This window comes from Parambassis ranga, chromosome 8, assembly GCF_900634625.1.
Source record: "Parambassis ranga chromosome 8, fParRan2.1, whole genome shotgun sequence".
Lineage (NCBI taxonomy): Eukaryota > Metazoa > Chordata > Actinopteri > Ambassidae > Parambassis > Parambassis ranga.
This window is the reverse complement of record NC_041029.1, coordinates 2,212,763-2,232,001: the sequence shown is the minus strand read 5'-3', so window position 1 is coordinate 2,232,001 and position 19,239 is coordinate 2,212,763. Positions and strand designations below refer to the sequence as shown.

The following is a 19,239-nucleotide window of genomic DNA, read 5'->3' as shown; positions in this document are numbered from 1 at the left end:
TCTTCTGCTCCCTCCCCCCCTCTCTCTCTCTTTAATGGGGTGGTGGCTGATGGTGCAGTGGCAGGATCAGTTGCAGGGAAATGTATGACATGCTGAGGCACATGTCGCCTCCACTAGGCCTCGGGAAGAGGTGTCCAGCACGGGTGGCCTACAAGGTCAGAAGGGCCCCTATCTTCACCCACGTCTCTGCTGGGTGTGGTAGAGGCTTGGGGGGGTGTGGGTCCAGGGACTTCAGCGCTCCATGTGGTGTAAAGTTTAGTGTCAGTGTACCTTTGGTTGTTTCTGTTTCTTTTCTGTGGACAGTGGGGGTGGGGCTGGTCGGTGTTGTGGCGTTGTGTGGTGTGTTTTTCTTTTTTGTTGGTTTGTTTTTTTTTGCGGGTGGAGGCATTTAGGTTTGATGGTCAGGAAAAAGGGGCAGGGGGCGGGGGGTTTGTATCCACAGGAGGGGACAAAAATGAGGGACCTTCTCAGCTCGTTTGCACCGCGCACGCACACACACACAAACATACACAGAACCATCATGCGTGTGCAGCAGGGCTTGGAAGGTCCACTAGACTTCTGTCCTCTGACTTGTGCCATCCTGTGGATGGAGCCAACACACACACACAGAATGAGGTCATGCCAACCTACACACTGATATTTTCTGTGATGTCTCATGGTAGAGAGAGCAGAAGGGCTTCAGTGATGTGTTTTCCTCAGAGAGCCTTTGGTTGTCATACAGAAGCAGTTCTTTTTCTGTCACCCTTCATGTAGCAGCTCCGAGCCCCCAAGCTGCCTTTTCTATCTGCAAGTCCAATCTTCTCTTTGTCCTTTGGTTCTGTCGTCAATGCAGTTCTATTCTGTTTCCAGCCCCCCCTCATCTCTGCATATTTGCTCCCTTCATTCACTCACCTGCCTTGCGCATGCATGGCTGATAATCACCACCTCCACCACCTCCCCTCCTGCGCACGCACCTGTCTGTCCAACACACACAGACACCTCACACTTAACAGATATGATAAAACATTCACTCTGATTGGCCTATCCAACAGCCTGTAGGCACAGGAGATCACTCCATCGCTGACCATTGCATAACCCTCTCCTCCTCCTCTCCCTCTTCCTCCTCCTCCTCCTCCTTCTTCTTCTCCTCCACCTCCTCCTCCGGGAGACCTGGGGCAAATAGCACACATATGACATTTGACAACTGCACATGGATGGAGCTTAAAAATGAGACAATATTCTAGCTCACGCACCAGATTGACGGTTGGTGGATGTCCAGTTTCACAAACAGAAGTAGAGAAGCAAGCTGAGAGGGAAACATAGACTGTAAATAAACATGGACACCCTGTAAGGTGCATCATTATTTCATTAAGGTGGTGGCTAAGATGGTGTCCACCCAAATGTCTTTAAGTCTTCATATACAACATAGACACATGAGCTGTATAGAAATACATTTATCTAGATAAGACACCCAAGCTGTTTTTGTACAACGTTTTAACATAAAAGTCTATCAGGATTGACTCACTTTTGAAGCCAGCCTTTAGTGGACACTAGAGGTACTGCAGTTTGGACACGTCTGCTTCGGCTTCACTTATCACAATTCACTCAAATAGCATCTTTCCTCCTGCACATGGAGGCAGCTGGCCTGTGAACTAAAACCAGTCCTTCTGTGGTTGTCAAAGTGGAACATCCAGTTCACACAGGTGCACACTGTCCAGGCTAGCTGGTCATTTGTGATGCCACTCTAGGCTATAAGTTAGAACTATCCATTCATGATCTGTAACAATTGGTCCAAAATGTGTTCTTTGACTCTCTGGTTCTCTTTCTTAGTTATTCCTGCTTTTTATTTTTCATCCAGTGTCCATCCTTACATCAGATGCTCTCCTTCCTCTTCTCTTTTTAGTTTTATTGTCAAAATAAAAGCCTCCTTCCTGAAATAAAAAGTAAACCCTCAGTTTTCTTTCTCAACAACCTAACATGCTGGTCATGCTTGGTTTAATTTGCCCCTTAATGTCTCTCCACTCCAAACCTTTGACCTTCCAACTAGTCCACAGAACAATGTAGCTCCACTGCTTTTAACCTGTACTGAAGAGAGACAGCGCCACCTTCAGGCAGGACTGCTTTGTTTTTTTAAACTCAGTATGATGTTTTTTTCTGTTTCTGCTCACTCTGGTTTTCCTCTCTCTGTCGAGCTTATCTATCCTCATATTTCCACATACTTCCATTATGGGCTTTTTTTGTTTCCCTCTTTCTGCTGCTCTCTCTCACCTATTAACCCTTCTGTACCCATTTCTCACACATTAGACATCAGAAAATTTGTGCCAATCATTTCAGCGTTAGCCCCATCATGTACAAACCTTCAGCATTTTTTATGAAAAAAACGACTCACAAACTCATTTTAATGTTGCCTACAGAGGATGCTTTCCGTGTACAGCTGCACAGCTGCTTGTCCTGTGAGGCATATTGTGTATGCGATGCATGCCGCATGTGGGTGGGGTGTGCAAGAAGGATTTGGGAAAGGTGGATTAAAGTAGAAATGTGGGGTGGGGGGCTGCATGTCTGGAATGTCGCCGGGTCTGTCACCTAAACATGCACGAACTGTGAGTTAGTTTCTATGTGTTTGTTTTCACCAACAAGACCGGCCTACAAAGGATTTAAACCAATAAGCCAAAGTGTTCTCCTTCCTTTGGTTTATCAGTTTAACTTCTGTCTCTGTTGGTTTTACTGCGAACCTCCAAACTTCTAGGGGGAGCTCTGGATTTTAAAAGCCTGTCTGCCTGTTGCAGCATAACAGTTTGAGAATCAGATTAGAAATTGTCACTAAAAATCTAATATTTGTCATCATCAGTATGAGCAGGCAGACAGTCCCTGCTGCAGACTGTTGTTCACAGCTCCTCTTCCTCCTCTTTCCTCCCCTGCCCTCCCCTCCGTTTCCTCCCACCAACTCACTGCCCCTCCCCCTCGTCACCTGGAGGTTCCATGTACGCCCCGCCTACTTTCCCGGTTTTCTCACTTCTCCCCGATTGGCTCTCTCACAGAGACTTCTCCGCATGGATCTGCCTGTCGCAGATGACAATACGGTCCACTTCAACTCAACTCTCATGGCGTTGATCCGCACGGCGCTCGACATCAAGATCGCCAAGGGTACGGAAGGTTTGGAACCCCTTTTACCTCCTTTGGTCCAGTGACTTATGTTCCCTCTTCTCTTGTCAGAGCAGCGCTGCGTGAACACAGAAACCTTCCTGGTGCTTCTGCTGTTTTGTGCTGCTCATTTATCATCACTTTTATTCCCTGACTAATAACAGATATTTTTTCTTGTGTGTTTTCATGTGTGTGTGTCCTGTCTCATATCTCTCTGTCTCAATCTGACTGGGTGTGAATGTCCATGCATTGGGGTGTGTGTGTGTGTGTGTGTGTGTGTGTGCATGTACTTGTTATGATTATACCCAGGCGGCATCGATAAGCACCAGATGGACGCGGAGTTGAGGAAAGAGATGATGGCGATCTGGCCCAACCTCTCCCAGAAGAATCTGGATTTGCTGGTTACGCCACACAAGGGTAAGTTGCAGAGTGAGGTGTGCAGGCGCAGCAGGCGAGGCTGGGTTCAACCACCCTGCGCCGCACCGGTGCTCCGACGCTGTTTTGTCTTCACGCCACCTGAGGTCTGCTTCTCTCAGCCAAGTCTCTCTCACTGCTGCACCCTCTGAATCAGCTGGCACATCACACACACTGCATTATGGTGCACCAATAATTGATCGCTACCTGAAGATTCACACCCCTAATCTACATATAAAATCATTATATCGTCACTGTCACACAATAACACTAAACAAAACATAAAATAACAAAAAACAATAACACACCTCATTTCAAAGCATACATTTTATATGATCCTTTTTTTAAAGCTTTTCCAATGAATTATGCTTACTTCCTCTGTCTTTTGGATCATTTGCCTGACAGCATCACATGTTCAATAAATCATATACTCTTTGTACACATACTGAAGACTCCAAACATGCATATGAACTGTATAGATAGCTTATATCGGAGTGATTGTTAAACTAAAAACAACACAACAGAAAATAACACAAACTTAATGACTCCTTCACTCATACCTCACCTCTACAACATGTGCTGCTCCTGGTGCATAACAGCGAGCAGTAAATCCAGAGAACCATGAAGCCTCCTGACCAGCTCCATGCTAGCAGCAGAGCTAGCAGCAGAGCTAGGATAAAGTTCACAAACTCACACCGGAAGTGCTGAGACTCCTGGCGCACAGGTCCTCTTCTACCTCTGCCTCCTCGCTGCATCTACACACCATTACCGAACAGTTCCTTTATTTTAAAAACGTTTCCACCGTAGCTTTACTTCACACACCCTCACACATACACTCCACACGCTCTGACCTGCACACACACACAGTCCTCGCACAAACAGGGTGGAGCTTACTCACCTAATCCCATCAGACAACCACAGGTGAAGCCTGGCCAATGAGAGACAAGGACAAATCAAATCCACTGACACACTCACACACTCGATTTCAGTCCGACACCACTCCTGCCTCCCTGTGCCTGAGATCAGAGGGTGCCTGACTATAGATGACCTCTCTATAGACGTCTTTTCACTCCAGGGCACTGTGCTCTGTAGTCATGATGTCGACTGGTGTATTTGTAAGAACACGGAGAACAACGGGACCTGGTGCTAAAACATAAAAGAGTCACAGTTCTGGTTTACAGTGCATGAGATGAGCTAGTTTGATGAAGATGTTGCAGATTTTAGTCTTATTTTAATCTGTTTATTGTTTGGTTTTACTCCAAGCAGGAACAGAATGAGATCCAGTCAAACAGAGATGTTGTAGATTATTTATCTGTCAGTGAAAAGACTAATTGCTGTTTGTTTTGTGCGTTGAGATGTGTGTTGTCTTTGTGTGCATGCCTCACCTCTCTCTGCCATTCCTCGCGCTCAGGGTCCATACCAAAGGGTCTAATCTTGCAGGGTAACTTGTCATTCTCTCAGCAGCCACAGACCTGACAGTGGGGAAAATCTACGCTGCCATGATGATCATGGAGTACTACCGGCAGAGCAAGATCAAACGCTCGCAGGCTCTCCGGGACGAGCAGGTACTGCCGCAGCACCCCACCTGCACCTGACACCTTTAGAGTTAAAAGGCAGACTGACGAGCTGAAAGGTAGCAAGCAGGTCTGTAGCTTGACTTCTTCCAGCCTGGGCTGTGACAGCTAAGGGCAGTGTTGCCATCTGCTGGACAAAGCTTGTAACAGCAACTGGGGGGAAAAAAACATCAAATGAATAGTCTCTAGAGTTCGAAACGCAGCACAGCAGACGCACTGTCACAGCCCCAAACCAGAACCTCACAGGAACCTTCACAGGAACGGCTTTGACTGCTGAGCTCATGACTTCCTTCTGTTGACTGCCTGTATATATACTGTAAAGCCTTCTGTAAATCCCCATCACCCATGCCTGAAACCCTGGACAGTTAGTGCTGCATTAAAGAACTGTTTGTTACTCTTAAAGGGCAATTCTGGTATTTTTAAACCTGGGCATAGCGTTTCCATCCTTTTTTGGGTACATAGGTGTCACTATAAGAGCAGCAAAGCTTCTATCATCAGATGCCACCAGCCCTGCATTGTGTCAGCATCAGCGTCAGTGTGTCCCTGTCCTCCAAAGGAAGCTTCAGGATGTGTGTGGCGTGGAGCTGTTGTCTCATCATGACCTGGTTTAGACCCAAAAAGATGGAAAATATGTCCCACATTTAAAAATCCTGGAATTCTGAGGATGATGACGTTTCTTTGGTTTGTTTTTAATCCAACTTGCATGAAGCTATAAGCTTTTATTGTGAAAGGCGGTTGTTATTATAACGTAGTTCTTCAGTGGATGACTAAAAAAGTGAATGAATGAATGACTTGTCCCATCATGCATTTCACCTGGTATGTGTTCCCCTCCACAGGATTGTTGCAGTGTTTATCTGCCATGATGTCCTCCTTTGAAAAGGGCCCCTTCTTTTTCTTGTACTGCTTGAGTGGGTGGGGTGGGGGAGAAGGGGGTCGGGTGGGGGTAGCACTTTCTGGTTTAACTCCCAGAATGCACTTGTCCCATGATCCTGTTTGCCTGGCTTTTGCTTCAGCCGACAGCCCCTCTCTGTTCCTGCTCTGCCCCCTTTTCCCTGCATTTCCCTGTCAGTCTGCCTGAGCTGGCGACGGCCATGTTGTATATCTCACACAGAATCGAACGCCATTACTGTTTCAGCGCGTGGAGCCGCCGACCCCCACCCAGGATGGGGGCCCGGGATTTAACAGCACCCTGCCTCCGCATGAGATGACAGATACCGGCAACAGCCTGTGAGTTAGACGCTCCGGAGTGTGTGGATGTGATGGAGAGGGAGGGAGAGATGTGTGTGTGTGTGTGTGTGTTTGTGTGTGTGTGTGTATGACGGTGTGTGTGTGTCGTAGGCCGGTGGAAGGAAGGATCCCAGAGAGCCAGTCGTGGGTGACGGCTCGTGCTCAGGAGATGTCCCAGAAAGCCGGCAGCTGGAGCCCTGAGGGCCACCCGGACAGTCTGGGAAGCATGACTAACTCACAGGTAGACACACACATATAGCATTTCATTGATGCTGAGCAAACACCTGTACACTGTGAAAATAGTAAAGACTTCTGTAAAGATTTCAAGGTGACACACAGCTGTGTTGTTGTCGAGCAGGTCACACTCGCTCCATCTCTCGGACCTGTCTCCTGACAGTTTTCCTCTTACTGGGTCTTCAGACGTACATTTCAACATTTCATCTGAAGGCTTTCTCTTCAGAGTGGATCATGTCTTCGTCCTCATGCTGTGTTCTGCCTGTAGACCTACCTGCAGGGTCAAACACTGACACAACCAGCCGTCAGATCCGGCTCCGGTTCTCAACGTACACTCCGAACAAAATCACATTGTGCAGGGTTTCTGTGAAACTGTGATGTTGTCAGTCCAAACCTGACAAAAGTGCAGGACGTAGCAGGACTCACACACTTCTCCCTGTGCCACTAAATGCAGAAAACCCTGCTGAAATCTGATTCTGTTTGGAGTGCATTGCTCAGGAATCACACACACACACACACATTCTGCTTTCTCTGGATAACAAACTGTCCCGCCTGTCCTCCCTGTCAGCTCTCATTGCAGCCAGTCACATCATCTCCTGCTCTCCTGCTCTGTTTGCAGACGGTAGAGATGAGAGAGATGGGGCAGGATGGTTACTCGGATACCGAGCACTTTCCACCAATGGAAGGCCACGGCAGGGCCGCTTCCATGCCCCGCCTCCCAGGCGACAACCAAGTGAGCAGCATTCTCACTTTTCCACTGTGTCCCCCCTCCCCTCATCATGTCTGTCTTTGGACACATCCCTGACAAAGGTCTGACTCTTTGCTTCAAGATTTCTCACTGCAGGTTAAAGGTCAAGATTAAAGCGATAGGTTGGAACGTCAAAGCTGAGTAAGCTCACACAATCCTGATCGAGCCAATCAGACAAGTTTTTAGATTTACAAAACAAATCATTAGAGAAAATGTGCAAAGACAATAGCTCAGAATTTCATGACATAATAATTCAAATTCCTGAGAAAGGCCAACAAATGATCTTTGAAGCCATTGATCAAAAAGAGGGGGGGGGGTAATAAAAACAACATATGACAAGATAAAGTGTACAATTCTGCAAAACAAACGTAAAAGTTTGCAAGAAAAACATCTCCAGATATGTAAAACATCTATACAAAGAAATGTTTAAAGAAGCAAGGAAGAGGGAGGAAGTCAGGAAATCATGTTAACACAACTCAAGTTCCTTTTAAAATGCACACAAACACACACAACTCTACACACTCTAACAAAGTCATTGATCAATGGGAAAGTCAAGAGGGCAAAAAAATTCCACATTAAAATTTAAAATTTTCAAGAACGAATGTCACAAAACTACGAGACAATGTTCACAAAGAAATAAATGACACGACATAATGTGTCTTTAAAAGCGCAGCCACATATTTGATATTTACAAAGCCACCAGTCATGTGACCAGCTGTGCGAGCAACATTTGTGTGTGAAACATGGCCATGTTTTGCTGAAATGTTGACCTCTGACCTCTGACCTGACAAAGTCAGACCTTCCCTCTGTGTTTCCTGCATGCTGGTGTTTGTCCTTCTGTTGTCCATCTCATCCATTTTAAACTGTTCCATATCTCAATGAGTGCTCTGGTTGTCATCGGTACACAACACATTTATAAACTCAGACATGCACACACATTCAACTCCTCTTCTTTGACATGACATGTTTTGTGTATTTGTACTAAACTGTCTCTTCCTTCCTGTCAAAGGTTTCACTGAGCTTAACTCATTCTGACTTTCTGGGGCTTTTTATTATTATTTAAAGGGACTGAGAGCAGCATGAGTGTGTGTAAACACTCTTCCTGTGTGTGTGTGTGTGTGTGTGTGCACTTTCATTTTATGTGTGTGTGGTTTGTTTTGCTAACTATGTTGTTGTGACCGTGTTGCTGTCATGGTGATTTTTGTCCGTATAACTCTGTGGTGGCGCCCCCCAGTGTCTGTGGTAAGTGTTCACTGCTGCTTCGGTGCCTAATCGGACCTTCTCTCTTCCTCTCTGTCCCTCCTCCTCCTCCTCTTCCTCTGCGCTGTGGCACCACATCTCTGTTTGTGTCAAACTAACACTGCTTTGTTTCATCGTGTCATCTCCTCTTCCTCTTTCTTCCTCCCCTCCTTTATTTTGTGTGTCTCATGTGTGTTCTTTGGTATATTTGTGGCTTTGTGTGTGTGTGTGCGTGTGTGCGTGTCTTCTCTGTGCTCATACAGCAGCGGAGGAAAGGGAAGCACCGTGGCAGTAATCTCAGTGTATGTACCCTGTCTTCTCTGTCTCTGCTCTCTTCTCTTTCTCTCTGTTTGTCCCGTCAGTCTGTTCAAAGTTTGTTTTCGTCTCATTTTGCCTTCATGTTGTGTAATCTGTCATTACTTTAGAGCAGGGCTTTCTTATAATCAATATTAACATTCGTTCTTAGCATGATTCAATACCGAATGCCAGCCCGGTTTCTAAACATAGTCTCTTTGAAGTGGAGTTATATGAGCTGCTTATCCATCATATTTTGAGCAACATAAAACAAATTTGTAGTGCGGGAAAAACTCACAGCTCATAGAACCTCATTCAAGGAAACAGAACTCCCCTTTTAGAGCAGACGGTCTGGGTTGACCTCTGCCTGTCCCCCCATCATCATCTTCATCATCTTCATCATATCATCTGTCTCTCGGCCTTCTGTGTCTCTGTCTCTCTTTGCTCTGCTGCTGCTGTTCGTGTTGTGCTGCTTCGTGTCTTCGTGTCCGTCTGCTCGTCTATCAGTTGTCTCCCATCTGAGTCTCCTTTTACGACTGCCTACTGCATGGTAGACCTTTGTGTTTACATGAGAGTATGTGTGTGTGTGTGTGTGTGAGTACAGAAGAGAAAGAGGAGGGTTTTGGGGGATACATGTGATGCCGTGCTAGGTACTCAGTGCTACTTCTGTGAGGGCAAATCATCTGCTAATCTAACCCTAATCTGTCAATCTGTGTAACACACACAGTAACAACACAGCAAGCTGGGCTGCTGCTGAGATGATGTAGCACTGATGTGGTTTTCATGCACCACAGGCTGTGTCCTGCTGTCCCGCTGCAGCTCTGCAGGGTGAAGTTATAGAGGTCTCAGGACAAACCCTGTGTACATGCATGGCTGAGGGGAAGCACGCTGAAGCAGAGTAGAACAGCCCGGAATGTATCATGATCAGCGAGGAGGGGGTGGAGGAGGGTTAGGGGTGGTAGAGGTGGAGAAGTGCTGCAAGTTGTACTGACCCCTTTTTTCTTCTTTTATAAAACAAGTAACAGCAGCATGGAAGGCATGGCTTTTTGCCAGCATCTCTTTTCCTTTTTCAATTCCTCAACATCAGGGGTCGGCAAAGTCTGAGGACCAGAACCAGAACACGTCTTCAGAATCTTTAAATATTCCCTTTTTTTAAATCAATATTTGATGTAGCTTCATAAAAGAACAGTAATCTCTTTTAGATGCTGAAATCAGACTACTTTGCCGACCCCTGCCTTAGAAACTGAACCTGTATTTTTGACTTAGCATGACTGCAACATACTAATGTGGGACGGCTGGGATGAGGCGGGTTCACACACACAGATACAGTGTAACCCCGTCAGAGGAAAACATGAGAGTCAAACACCTCTCCTGCATCTCTCTCTCTCTCTCTCTCTCTCTTTCTCTCTGTCTGTCTCCTTCCTTCGATGGTTTCTCTCTCTCTCTCTTTTCCGCCTCAGACCATCAACGACAGCAGCCCCATGAAGCGCTCGGCCTCGTCGCTGGGCTACAGCCGGTCTGGGCGTGGCCACAGAGAAAAAGGCGGGCCGGACGATTACAACATGGAACGCGTTCCTGAGGAGGGAAGACCGTCCAGGCACGGACACCGGAGAAAAGACCGGAGTCACCGGACGTCTGAGAGGTCCCTCTGCCGCTACACCGAGGCCGACACAGGTGCAAACACACAAACACACATTCAAAGCAAGCACGCCATGGACTGAGTTTGTCTACCTCTACACACTCAGTCCTGTGGTCTAGCTCTAGGTAAAGGACACAAAAGAAAAAGACTTTCAGAGACTTTCCTCAAAGCTGCTTTGTTTACCCAGGCCTGGGCACAGACCTGAGCACAACCACCCAGTCTGGTGACCTCACGTCAAAAGACAAGGACCGCGACAGAGACCGCGGCCGCTCCAAAGACCGCAAACACCACCACCACCATCACCACCACCACGGCTCTGTAGACAAGGAGCGCTATGTAGCAGAGCGGGGGGCCGAGTATGGCCACAGGCCCTCCCGAGACCGAGAGCACGACCGGGACAGGGAGCGAGAGAGGGACCGGCGCTGGTCACGTTCGCCCAGCGAGGGTCGCGAGTGTATGACGCACAGACAGGTGGGGGTGATGTGTGCGTGCCGAGCAACACAAAACAAACTGTGTCCTGAACACAATGAACCGCACTTGAATGGCCTCTAATAGGATGGATATCTTTTCCATCTTCAAATTAGAGGCAGAAAGAGTTTTTGTGTCACACAAACATCACTGTTACTGCTACAATGCAAACAAAAGTAAGACGCTAACCCACTGAACCCCACTGAGTGACGTAACATTCCATCACAAACCATTTTTTCACATTTGTGTATTATTTTTTGACGTAAAAAATCTCTTTTTATGGTTTCTGTCTTTCTGTGTCTGTGCGCACACACACACACACACACACACACACACACACACACACGTACACGTCTGACTCCTCTACTTGCAGCCATATTTGTTGCTTTTTACAGAGGAGCCCACACACTGATTGAAAGTGGGACAGAAGCTGCTTGGAGTTCAGAGGGTTAAATGAAGTCTCTGTTCATCACTGAACAAATATGCACTGAGCTGTATATTTGAGTCCCTCCACTAAACATTTCTGTTTCCAAACACACTCGTAGATTTAAAGTGCACTTTTTTCATCTTTTTAAAAAATCCTGCAAAGAATGAAGGATGTTTGCGCTTCTTTCTTTGATAAGCTGCACACACAGTTCCTGCAGAATGTTTCAAAAACACACTGTGTGTATGCTGAGTGAGCACTTTTTCCCTCTTGGACTGGAAATCAACCCTTTACCCTTCTTTTCTCCTGTTGTCTTGTGTTTTCTGCGTGCCGTGTTGCTTCTCTGTATGCTGCTGTTTGGACTGCCTCCTTTTCGTTGGTGGTGTTTTTATCCTCATTACGGTTTTCGTTCTCTGCTCGTTTCATTGCTCTCTTCTCCATCCTCCACTTTATGTACATGTTTTGTCTTTGAATTTGTGGTTTTCGTGCTTTTTATTTGCTTTATTTCACTTTTTGTGTAGGGCAGTAGTTCAGTCAGTGGAAGTCCCGTCCCCTCAACCTCGGGGACCAGCACGCCACGCAGAGGCCGCCGACAACTGCCTCAGACCCCGGCCACACCACGGCCACATGTCACTTACTCCCCTGTAGTCCGTAAGGCCATGCCCACACCTTCTGGTGGGCCGCAGGGAAGACCGCCTGCCCCAGCGCCACGCCGCTTCTCTCCAGAGCCTCCCCAAGGACAGGGCCCTCCCCCCACCGGCCTCCACCATGCCGCGCCCCGGCAAGGACACCATCCCCCGCCTCGCTGGGGAGATGCAGGTGGAGGAGGTGGCTCCATGGACGGGGATGGCTGCTTCTACAACCAGGACTACCAGGACTATGAGCCCCACCATGAACCACCGGCCTATGAGCCAAGCCCCATGCAGGGTGGCAACCCCCACCCCCACGCCCTGGCCAACCACCCACTGCCACCTCCCACACAACCGCAGCCACACAACCCTCACCCCATCCCTCCACCGCAGCCGCACCCTGTGAACAACCCCCACCCGCAGCCCACTCGCACCTCACCCAGGACTGCCCACCATGCGGCTCCGCCCACTACCGCCCTGACCGGGCCTGCGCAGGGCCAAGTCCAACCTGCCACCCAGCGGCGCTTGCCCAATGGCTACCGATCCTCATCGCCTTCCACACACCTCCACGGACCGCCTCATACTGGGCCTCACAAGGTCCCGCCTCCGGCAGGGCACCCTAGGGGTCCCCGCAAAGGCCTGCACGAACCCTACAGCGAGACGGAAGACGATGACTGGTGCTAGCCGCTGGGGAAGGGGGGGAGGGGCGTAAGGAGGAAAAATAACAGCGGACTGGATGGAAAGAAGACGCCGGAGCGCCGACTGCCAAGGGAAACCGTGACTTTTCTTTCTGGTCTGTTTGTTTTTTTCCTCTCCTGCACTGCACGGTGTGTCCGAGGGAAGGTACACGGGGATGGAACAGGAATGCAGATGCAGAAACGTGGTGGTGGTGGTGTGGGTGAAGTTTCTGCTCACATTGTTGTCAATCATGTTATACGGATGCAGGCAGGAGGAGCGACGGTGTCTTAAATTATGCCTCTGGCAACGAGCTATAGCCACTTACAAGATGTCAAGACAACTTACAGTCAGAGACAAAAGAGCGACCACTTCTTCTTCTTTTATTTTTTTCTTTGCTAACTTCTGTTAAGTTAGCCACATAAAGAATCCAATCTAACCCTCCCAGCCACCAGTTGAATATTGATGAGTTTTATCATCTGTGTTTTTAAATTAAGAACAAAAACTGATGAAGAGCCGCCCGCCTGTATGAGGCGAGGAGGCTGAGCAGTGGGTGGGAGAGTTGGGGAGCGTTGCACGGGAGTTGGGGGGAGGGGTGGGATAGGTTGTGTGTGTATATGTGTGTGAGAACACACTCCTCCCAGAAACAGTTTCAACCAACCTACAAGAGAAGAAAAAAAAGTTTCACAAACTCTTTTCTGCAGTATTCTTCTTCTTCTACTCCTGCAGCTGCTTCTTCCTCCTCTTTCTTCAAAACATTGAAGCTTGAATCTTCTGTTGCACCCCACACAGCTTCGTTTCTTAGACTTGCGGAGCTGTTACACCTTGTGGAATCCTGCATGAATGATACAAGAGAATATAATAATAGCAACATTGAGAAAAGTCTGTGGAGGGACCATTCCTCTCTGTTTGTGGTCTGTAGGGTTTCTCTGTTGCATTCTGTTTCTCTCTCTCTCTCCTCTGAATGACATTCCTCTCTCTGTTCCTTCTTTTTCTATGAAACGTCAGAAGGAAGAAGGTGATTGGGGAGATCAGATAGTTACTGTAAATCCAGGGGGAGGGGGTGGATTAAAGGATTACTTTTTGCTTGCTTGTCTGTTCTGTGCCAAATGCCCGCCACTGATACAGCTGGAATTGCACATATTTTTTGTGAAAGTAACTTTTTTCTCAATACGTTGAGATAATAGGAAGCAGGCTATAAAAACAACAAACAAACAAAAAAAACATGTGGTGTCCAGTCTGACCAATCAAGTAACATCTCAAAGTCTTCCAGGGTTTGGGGTTAAAGCAGAGAGAAAGAGAAAGAGACCAACAGAAAGGAGAGAAACTCTCCATCTTTGTTTTCTTTGTTGCTGACCATATGAAATAATGGATAAACTGATAATATGATAACCTCTAATGATCATGAGGATGAGACAGATTCTCCATCTTTGGTCCTACTTTGAGCTCAGCTCATCTTTTCTCCAACCCTGAGCTGTATCCCGGGAGCTGCAAACTGCAGTTCCTCCAGTGTCCACAAGAGGCAGGTGTGTGTGTGTAAAATGTTATTGGAGTTAAGGCACTAAGAACGAAATAACAAACAAATAAATCCAAGCAACATCCCACCCTCGCCTCCATCCACCACTCCACAGACTTTTGGCCTTCTAATTAACCCCTATGTGGAAGTATCAAAAGCTGCAGTTCCTTCTGCAGTTTTGGTCTCTCACTATCACTGCTCAACCTGTGCTCCTTCCCTTGCCTGTATTTGGAGTTAAGGTGGACGCTGTCAACAATTATTTCTATGAGCTCCATGGCGTCTAGGCAAAACCAAAACACCAAAACTGAGATCAGTAAAATACAGAAAACCTATAAATTACCACATAGTGTATAATCTGACATGGACTCAGATTAAAATGTTTGTCAAACTTCCTCCTGTAGGTCAAACGGAGTCTAGTGCAGCTCGGCCTCTGCCTGCAGACGGGTTGGTAGAAAAGATGTCGGCTCCTCGTCATGGTCTTTCTCTGTGCGTGTGTGTATAACTTCTAATTCTGTGTGTTTTCTGTGTGCCTCAAACTAACACTCGTCACTAACGCACACCACCGTCAGCCCCCACATCATTACTGTCCTTTTATTTCTTTGACCTACCTGGAGGCCTATCCCACACTGACCAGAGAATGCATAGAAAAAAAGAAATTAATATAATATAATAATAATTACAATACAAATAAGAATAACTGCCTATATTAGTGTCTTTCCTGCCTCGGTGGAATGTCACATTTTTCACATTTTTTTTATTGTGAGCGTGTGTGTGATGTCATCAAATCCCCGCCACATGTCTGAATGAAACATGCAAAGCCCCTCACACCTTCCATCTTTGTGTATATGCTGCAGTAAAATCCACTAACACGCTGATTAACCACACAAAGTCTTCAAAAAGCAATGTAAAGTCGCAACTGGGAGAAAAAAAAAGTTTTTTAAGTACAAGAAAAAAAAGGAAAAAATATCTAGTTCCAGAAATGCATGTGCTATGTGCATGCCACACCGTGGGTTAAAAAGTCATCTTCAGGACATAAAAGAAAAAAAAGCAGATTAAATTATTCAGAGGAATAAAGAAAAAAAAGATATATAAAAAGATAGATGTTTTTAAAAAGCAATGTTTTCTTTTTTTTTCTTCTATTTTTGAGAACAAAAAAGGTAAAAAAGTAACAAAAAAAGTCTAAAAACACAGAAGAGACTTTGGTGAGAGTCAAAGTCTTGTTTGTTTTCTTCTTCTGTTACATGGAGTTGAGGCACAACACAACCATGTTCAGGACACCACAAAAGAAGAACTGTTTTAATGAAAAAAAAAATATATATATACAGAGAAAAGAAAGTACAGTTCAGACGATGGTGTTATTCTCCCTGTGTGGGCGGTCAGCGGGTGCAGCAGCACCTCCGACCTCCCACTCACTCCCTCCTCTCTCTCTCTCTCTCTGTAACTCTGACTCTCTTTCTCTCTCTCTCTCACTCTTACCTGTGGCACTCTCAACCAGTCTCACCGCTATTTCTACCAGTGCATTTTGTAATTCCAAACAGAACTCTTCCTAAAGAATAAAATCCAGAGAGAATGCACGCCGCCTCGTCTCATTTATTTCTGCTGTGTGTATGTGTGTCACCTGTCACCCCGGATTTACACCGGACTCGAAAGCGTAGCATAACTGCAGCGCAGCGTCAACTGCTGTGAAACACTTCCATTATAGTTAATGAGTATTTACACTGGCCATGTAGCAGCGCGTTTTAGAAGCCTCCCAGAAGCATAGCTTCATGCTGAGTGACACACGGCAGTTCTATTTTGGAGATGTGTTGCGCCCAAGACGCGTCTATTTGCACCAACTACATCGAGCAGACAGGAAGTCAAGTACCAGAATAGAAGAGTTTCCGGTGGATTTTGAAAATAAAACAATGTCATACTGAACTCTCGCTGATTTAACATCGCTACCGGCAGAGAAACACAGCCACAGCCATGTACGAGGAGAGATTCAGTTTGAGAAGTAGAGAAACGGCATTTTATATGATAGAACATGCTTTTATAAGGACAACATCAGAAAGGAAAAGGCAGGGAGAGAAGCAGCAGCTGTTCTCAGACTGGAAGGTGAGGAGCTGCCCTGTGTGTTGAGGGAGTAAACTGAGTTTTCAGTAACTGCTCTACTACATGACTTTGTGAATCTCACGAGAGTATGGAGGCAGTGCTACACAGTGCTACGCTTCCTGGTGTAAATTGATGTTGTGACACAGACGCGCGTATTACATCGGTAAAGCGCCACACTACGCTTTCGCATCCGGTATAAATCCGGGGTCAGCCAGAGTAAGCTGTGACCCGAATACCTAAAAGTAGGGGTTTTAAGGAAAAAAATTGCTCTTTGGCTCCCCCAGGCTTTAGGAGGGGCACTGCACTGTAAATAAATGCTTGTTGCTACCACAGCCTATGGAAAGGAAACCAGCATATCTTAATAAATAAACAACAATGTCCACAGTCAAACTGCTACAAAACTTGAAAAACTAAATAAATGCAATTTCCCCATTGTGGGACTAAAAAAGGTTTCTTAATCTTAAACTTGTGGCATCTCTCTCTCTCCCTCACACACACTCAGTACTTTCTGTGAGACTAATAAAAAAGTGGACATATGGACACTGGAGACTGGAGCCTCTTTGCCGCAGTAAATGGCACAAATAAGTGTCTATGTATCTGCATTATAAAAGTATTGTGTTACTCTGGTCATGATGTCTGTGTTAAATACACACGTGTTTGTGTGTGCATATTTTTTCACAGAGACTGTGTGTGTGTGTTGTTTAAGTGTTCACATTGGGAAGGCACTTGTACCACAACTTAGTGAATGAGTGGGAAATGTGTGTGACGTGTGTTTTCACAGGCATGTCCAGACTGTTCCTGCCCCCCCCCCCCCCACACACACACACACTGGTTTCAGCCGGAAGAATAAGCTGCACAGTCGGGGCCTCACACATACTCCCCCCTCCCCTCGTCACCCACATTCTTTCTTCTGTTTTCTTGGGTTAACCCCCTTCCCCCAACACAAACACACACACTGGTGGATCCCTGCCCTTCATTCCGGTAGCAGCTTTTCTCTGGAGAGAAAGAACTGCAGGTTTGGCTTTTTCCTTCACATTTATAAGAGCGTCGATAAAATCCTGCTGACTGATCGTGAGTTCACAGCAGAAGCATTGATCCTGAAGAGCAGCAGGACTCTGGCTGTTCTGTGTGCTCGGTCAGTCAGTGGCTCACAGCCTCCTCCTCCTCACATTCTTTTGGACCAGTCTTCTGAATTGTCCCCAGCTTTTGTCCTGCAAATGAGGTGTGGGGGGATGTGACACTGTGGGGGGAAGGAAGCAAAACTACTTCACACCCAGGCCAATTTCCTGCCACACACACACCCACACAACTTTCACACCAACGCTTGCTACAACAAACACACATTTCGAGGAGCTTTACATATAAAAACAACACAAAACTCCAGATCGTCAGTACAAAAAGCTTTAATAAATACTGAGGTAGTTACAGTCATTGAATGTGAACACTTCTCATCTCCAGAAACAAAGTGTTCACTCTGTTGTGTAGTGACACAGATTTGTGTAACTGCAGCCTGTGGCTCAGTCCATTTGTTCAGAATCTGGCCAGCTCAACTCATAACTGGACCAAAAGTCACCGGGACCTTCAGGCACCGGCTGGGCTCCCTCCGTGACTCCTGCGACATGTCCAAACATGTTCAGAGCCTCAGACTTGGGCAGGCTCTCCGCGCCTGGCCGTGGAACAGGCGCGCTGCCGAGCCGGGCGGCGCGTTCAGGCTCCCAAGCCGCGTCGAACACTTAACGTGTGGGCCCCGAGCTTCAGCACGCTGCAATGGCTCTCGGCAGGGGAATGGAGGTTGGGGGTGCTCCCAGTTCAGTACTACACATCACAAAGTCTGTGAACACAGGGCTCACAGCGAGCTCCTGATTGGCGCTTCCCAGCTCCAGTTTAGCCTTCTTGCAGGGCAGAAAGTCCGGCTCCGCGGCGGCTTTACCCCGACGTTTCCGCGTCTGCAGCGCGGGGCCGGTCTGACACGGACCCTCCTCTGTGTGTGCGTCGCGGCGCAGCTCTGTGGAGGAAATGACCCCCTCCTCAGATGTCCCGGGCTGCGTACTGTGCAGAAAAACTGCACCCTGAAGCCCGCTAGTGCCGTCTGACTCTGCGTTGGCCTCCGCCGCGGGGAGTTGTGGTTGTTCATGTCCTGACGCAACACTTTCCACGGTGGCCTGGGCCGCGTGGTACATATCCCGGGCGGATTTCATCACCAGGGTGAGCAGGAGGCTCCGGTGGAGGCGCAGACCTCCGCGCTGGCTCCGCGAGCTGTACAGTTTTCCCAAAGCCACGACCATGATCCTCTTGGCCTCCGCACTGACCTCCATGACGCACGAACTGGTCCAAGACAAACAATCAGGACTTCTGCGGCTGTTCCGTCTCTCCGCTATGACTTCACACACACTCATCACACACACCGTCTGCAGGACGGATACTTTATCAACTCGCTGACGTCACTCACCCAGCGTCACGGAGCAGAGCCCCGCCCACCGTCCTCAGACTGCTATTCCAAACAGCTGCTGGACACCTGTGGCTAAAAACATCTCAAATACAAAGTCTGAGGTCACTCCATCATTATTTATCATTGATGTCTTCAAATGAATAAACTTATAGCTGTTTAACAATTATAAAAATGCATATTAATTTTACTCATTTGGCTCATTTGTGCACAGTAACATGAATGTTAGCAGTTTTAATCAATGTGCTGCAAACAATTACAACACAACACAACAGACATGTTTCCAGAGGGACCACAAAAAGTGACGGACCAGGCTCAAACATGGTTTGTTGTTTTGGAGCTTTGTAGCATGTAATTGGTGGTGACAAAAATGAGATTTGTTTTAACATCCGGGGCCATTAGCATTTCGTTCATAATGGTGTCCCAGCAGGTCCGTCACTTTTTGGAGTCCCCCAGGAAACATTTCTAAGCCTACATAATGCAACAAAGAGTAATAAGAGT

The 19,239-nt window shown here is 47.1% G+C and overlaps 2 protein-coding genes across 2 annotated transcripts in view; one reads left to right on the top strand and one right to left on the bottom strand.

The window, feature by feature from the left end:
• cacna1aa (calcium channel, voltage-dependent, P/Q type, alpha 1A subunit, a) overlaps window positions 1-12,694 on the top strand; it is a 66,169-nt gene extending 53,475 nt beyond the window's left edge. Inside the window, exons 42-51 of the mRNA XM_028411190.1 lie at window positions 3,018-3,123; window positions 3,430-3,537; window positions 4,999-5,099; window positions 6,220-6,335; window positions 6,447-6,576; window positions 7,189-7,302; window positions 8,820-8,858; window positions 10,311-10,524; window positions 10,677-10,960; window positions 11,903-12,694. Coding sequence (XP_028266991.1) covers window positions 3,018-3,123; window positions 3,430-3,537; window positions 4,999-5,099; window positions 6,220-6,335; window positions 6,447-6,576; window positions 7,189-7,302; window positions 8,820-8,858; window positions 10,311-10,524; window positions 10,677-10,960; window positions 11,903-12,694 — 2,004 coding nt within the window. The remainder of the gene's footprint in view (window positions 1-3,017; window positions 3,124-3,429; window positions 3,538-4,998; window positions 5,100-6,219; window positions 6,336-6,446; window positions 6,577-7,188; window positions 7,303-8,819; window positions 8,859-10,310; window positions 10,525-10,676; window positions 10,961-11,902) is intronic.
• A 4,985-nt stretch (window positions 12,695-17,679) lies between these two features.
• On the bottom strand, window positions 17,680-18,709 carry ier2a (immediate early response 2a). Its single transcript, XM_028411326.1, has one exon. The coding sequence runs from the start codon at window positions 18,686-18,688 to the stop codon at window positions 18,047-18,049; it is 642 nt and encodes a 213-aa protein (XP_028267127.1). The 5' UTR covers window positions 18,689-18,709; the 3' UTR covers window positions 17,680-18,046.
• Window positions 18,710-19,239: the final 530 nt, after the last annotated feature.

What these genes read in the sequence shown, in the direction of transcription:
- ier2a (XM_028411326.1), bottom strand. Translation starts at nt 18,688, where the DNA reads ATGAGTGTGTGTGAAGTCATAGCGGAGAGACGGAACAGCCGCAGAAGT.